Source organism: Cryptomeria japonica, chromosome 3, assembly GCF_030272615.1.
Source record: "Cryptomeria japonica chromosome 3, Sugi_1.0, whole genome shotgun sequence".
NCBI lineage: Eukaryota > Viridiplantae > Streptophyta > Pinopsida > Cupressales > Cupressaceae > Cryptomeria > Cryptomeria japonica.
Genome location: NC_081407.1, coordinates 437,080,859 through 437,085,554, shown reverse-complemented (window position 1 = coordinate 437,085,554; position 4,696 = coordinate 437,080,859). Strand labels below are relative to the sequence as shown.

General features: G+C 34.4%; 1 protein-coding gene across 1 annotated transcript; it reads left to right on the top strand.

The window, feature by feature from the left end:
• Nucleotides 1-2,885: 2,885 nt before the first annotated feature.
• LOC131068464 (uncharacterized) lies at nucleotides 2,886-3,530 on the top strand. Its single transcript, XM_058003646.2, has one exon. It carries the CDS (start codon nucleotides 2,886-2,888, stop codon nucleotides 3,528-3,530), a length of 645 nt encoding a protein of 214 aa, XP_057859629.1.
• The last annotated feature ends 1,166 nt before the right edge of the window (nucleotides 3,531-4,696 follow it).

Sequence of the window (4,696 nt, the reverse complement as noted above, 5' to 3'; positions counted from 1 at the left end):
CATGAGATGTGCTTTCTTTAGATCAATATTGAAGAAAATAGTTAAACTTAGATTTAGTTCCATGCATTAAAATTCATGATGATTTTATTTAGATATTTCATTTGAAAATGCCATATAGGGATATGCATTATGAAATGTCGTCTTATTTAATACTTGTTGTAGAAAATTTACTGAATTTAGATAGTTGAATTCATAAGTCATAGAAAACACATGTTAGTATCAAATTTAATATGTAATTTGAAGAAAGAATGTGTACTCATATTCTACTCGTTTATATGTAATTATACATTTGTGTGTTACACCTTCTTATTTTAATTCTTGTCTTAATTTACTTGAAAATAAAAATAGGAGTGAAAGATTGTTCTCTTTTTAGATATATTGCTTATCTATGAAAGATATCTTCCTTGTCAGATATAAATAGTTGTAAACGAAAGATTGTTTTCTTTTCAGCTTTGATATATATGTAAATGAAAGAATTTCTTCTTTATATTTTTCTTCAATATCATATGAACTTAGGAAGATAGTATGTTTGTATTCGTGGGGAAAGTTACCTTCTGAGACGGGTGTCGATTGTGGAATCATAGAGAAAATAATTTGTTTTTCCAAACTATATTTTATTGTTGTGCATAGCATTATACTCAGTCGAGTAGCTCATTGACCATTGAAACAGATGGATTTATTTATGCTCTCTACCATATCTTTGATTGATCAAACTTGTTTCTTTATTGAATTAGAAAATTGAAAATGCATGTATCATTCTAGGCATGCACCAGATTGCTTTTTGTCTATCGAATTCTTTTCGCTAAGCAATTCGTGCAGGGTCAGGTATTCTTGATTGACCAAGAATCTCGGGGAAGTGTAAGCTTCAAGGTTGGGTGGAAAAAGCACCTGAATCTTGTTCTCGTCTTCATTCTAAAGATTGCATTGAAGATAGCTTGGATTGCAGATCAAAGTACGCATCTCATCCTTTTCTTTATGTTTTGTTATTTAAACTTAAGGCATTAGAAAAGCCTAAGTATTGTATGTAGATAGGATTAAAAATACTACTACAATTTCCTATTGAATGAAAAATCTTTATCTATTTGTAGAAATCTCGTGTTTATTATAATATCATCGGAATCATCAACAAGAGCTTAGGATGAAAAAGTGTAAGAAATAGACTTATTAGAAGAATTATGAGTTTATTTAAGAATAAAGAGTATTTTGTTTCATAATTGAATTTATAATAAATTACGTCTTTACACTAGTTATGTGTTTTTCATGAAATTAGGACATGTTTCATTGCAAAGAAAACTCCATCATATAGTTGTCTTGTCTTCTACCGAGGTAGAGTAGAAGGCCATAGTTTGTGCATGTTGTGAGGTATTATGGTTGCAACAGATGTTATTTTATTTGTAGCTGGATCCGACTACAACTATTCCAATAGACTGCAATATCAATGTCTTGAAGCTATTGAAAAATCCAGTGTATCAAATCCACAAAAAACACCAGGGTTCACTATCATTATGTTAACCAAATGGTCATAGCAACAACATTTATCTTCATTATTGTGTTACTTATGAGCAGATTGTCAATCATTAAATTTATAAATCATGTAGAATAAGATATATTTTGGAAAGTTGAGAATTTTCTATAAAGAAGCATTGGTTTGGTTACCTGAGAATCATATTTGATTTGTGGTATGTTGTAGCTTGCATTAAATTCTATAAATAAGATGGGTCAATCACTGTCTAGTTGGTTGTCATGGCATGAATCAAGATATTAAGGAGGAAGAAAGTATAAAACAACTAGAACTTGGGGATTGTGGCCAACTCTTGCAGGTTTGCCAAATTAGAGTGTTATGGATTAAAAATTTTGTTTGGATAGGAGATTGGAATATTATTCTTGCTTCTAGTTTATCAGATAAAATAGGCCATATGCAATGCTTACTTTGGAGAGTTTGTTTCAATACTTTAATTTGAAGTGCCATGGTCATTCATGTTCACCTCTATTTCACTAGGGTGATTCAACTCCTTAGAACCAGTTTTATCTTTTTCTAGACCTATTAATGGTAACCACCTGAGAGGAGGAGGATGGTTAAGTGAAGAAGAAATTTTCCCTTCTATTGAGAAACAAGTTCATGACCTTCCTGATGAAGGGAAAAAGGAATCAACTCTTGAACCAAAGGGGAAAGAAATACCTAATCATGCTGAGCTAGGAAAGGGAATTTTACCTACTGAATCTCTTGGAAATAAGACTAGTATGACTATCCCTATCAAGGAGATGAAAGAAAATGAAGAACGTTTGTTTGAGTATCTTCCTATTGAGTCGATTGTAATTAGTTTTGATGAGTGAGAAGGATATACCCCACTTAATTCTGATGAGTCAGAAGGGTATACCCCCTTGACTCCATGTGTAGAGTGATCTAATAATTATGTAATGTCACTTATTACAATCAATAAATAAAGTTGCTATTTTATAATCAGTTTGGTGTCATAATAAGTGGAGATGAGCACTTTTAAGTATGTTTCTTATGATGAATAATTGTAGTTTAGACCTTAGTTTATATAACAATTATAGTTATCATAAGAACCTAGACGCAATGGATGTTTGATTTATTTAACTATGTCCTTTACTGGTATTATAATGTCTTGTTCATTGTGAAAGATAGACATTATTCTATTGTACTCTATGAGCATAGTGTATAAGGTAGATTTTATAGGAAATTTTGTTTGGTTAGAGACTATGGATATTGTAGCCCTTGCCGACATATTTCGCTAAAGAAACATTCCTTGGTGCGGGAATTATTGAATTGCAATGGGTTCTAGAACTACAAGAGCTGGATCAAGCAATGGAAATGAAAGACTTGATCAGATTCTTGATCTTTTGATCAACGGAATGGTAGGATGGATGGAATCAAACAAGAAGTTCGAAGGGTTGGTGAGGTTCAAAATGAAATTCCTAGAGCTGAGGAACAACCTGATTATCGAGCTAGGATTGAAGGGGAGTTGGCCAAAGATTTGAAGAGGATAGCTCCACCTAAGTTCGATGGTAAGACCATTGGTGATGGTGTTGAAGCTTGGGTAATTGAGATGGAGAAGTATTTTGAGCTTCATAACATGTCCAATGAAACTAAAGCAGTATGGGCTACTTATCAGCTTACTGGAGAAGTTGGGACATGGTGGGACAATGAGAAATCTAAGAAGAAGTTACAGCCTGGTGATATTACTTGGGAACTATTTTTAAAATCATTTAGGAAGAGGTGGCTTCCTCTGTTATTCTTCGACAAGAAGATGACTAAATTCCAGAATCTGACACAAGGTGGTATGGCAGTTACTCAATATTGGGAGAAGTTCACCAATCTCCTAAAGTATGTTCCACAATACCAGATGGATGAACGATTCCGCATCCGGAAGTTCATCTCGGGTTTGAGGACTCACATTGGATCAGAAGTGGATATTCATAATCCATTTACTATGGAGGAAGTCTTTGTGAAAGCAACTAAACAAGAACAGAAGTTGCAGCAACTGGCAAATTTCCGAAGAATGTGAATACCAAATCAGGTATTAGAAATAGGAATTTTCAAAATAATTATCATCAAAAGGGCAACCGACAGATGAGGAATCTAAAAAGAGGAGCTAACACTCAAGAGAAAGGAAGAGTGAACCAGGATGGAAACAAGAATGTAAATAGTAACACCAACTATACTAATCCCAATACTAGGCAAAACTTTGAGAAGAATAGGTCAGGTGGACACCTAGGACCTAAAGATGGATGTTACAACTGTGGGAGAAATCATTATGCTTCAAACTGTCTGCAACGTACCACTGCACAAACAGGAGGAAATCAGCGAGGAGCTTCGCAACATCAGATTCATGCACCGATTGACAACCGCCAGGCTGATTTTCAAGCTTCACCTATCCAAATGACAGGTCAATCAGTTTCTATTTTGATAGATACAAGAGCTACTGAATGCTTTATTGATCCTAAAGTAGTTTCTAGATTATCTATTAGACCTGGTTATATGTCAAATGCATGGATGGTTCAATATGGAAATCGAGCAGAGAAGAGGGTAGATTCATGTCTATTTCGCAGTGATTTAAAGCTTCCTAGTTTCCAAACTCAAGTTAATCTATATTTGGCACCACTAGGATCCTATGATGTGATCTTAGGTATCAATTGGTTAACTGAGCACAAAGCTTTAGTAAACTGTGAGGATAAGGTTGTTAGTTGTATAGATGATTTTGGAAATCCGGTTGAGATTCTTGGGTCTCAAAAGCCTCTTGAATTGAGACACATCTCAGGTATGCAACTTAAGAAAGCCCAAAGGAAAGGATGTTCCATATTTGTTGTCATTGTAAGTGACTTGGATAATGCCAAGAAGAGCCCTAAGGATTATCTAGTTCTTAGAGAGTTATTGGATCTTTTTCCGGAAGACCTTACAAAGTTACCACCAAAAAGGGAATTTGATTTCTCTATAGAACTCTTATCTGAAACTGAGCCACAATCTAACGCTCCATTTAGAATGACAACCATGGAATTATATGAGCTTAAGGCTCAATTGCAAGAATTGCTTAGGCAAGGTTTCATAAGACCTATTGTATCCCCGTGGGGTTCACCAGTGATCTTCATGAAGAAGAAGGATGGTACTTTGAGGTTATGTATTGACTACGGGATGTTAAACAAGGTAACCATTAAGAATAGATATCCTTTGCCA

What these genes read in the sequence shown, in the direction of transcription:
- LOC131068464 (XM_058003646.2), top strand. Translation starts at nt 2,886, where the DNA reads ATGGATGGAATCAAACAAGAAGTTCGAAGGGTTGGTGAGGTTCAAAAT.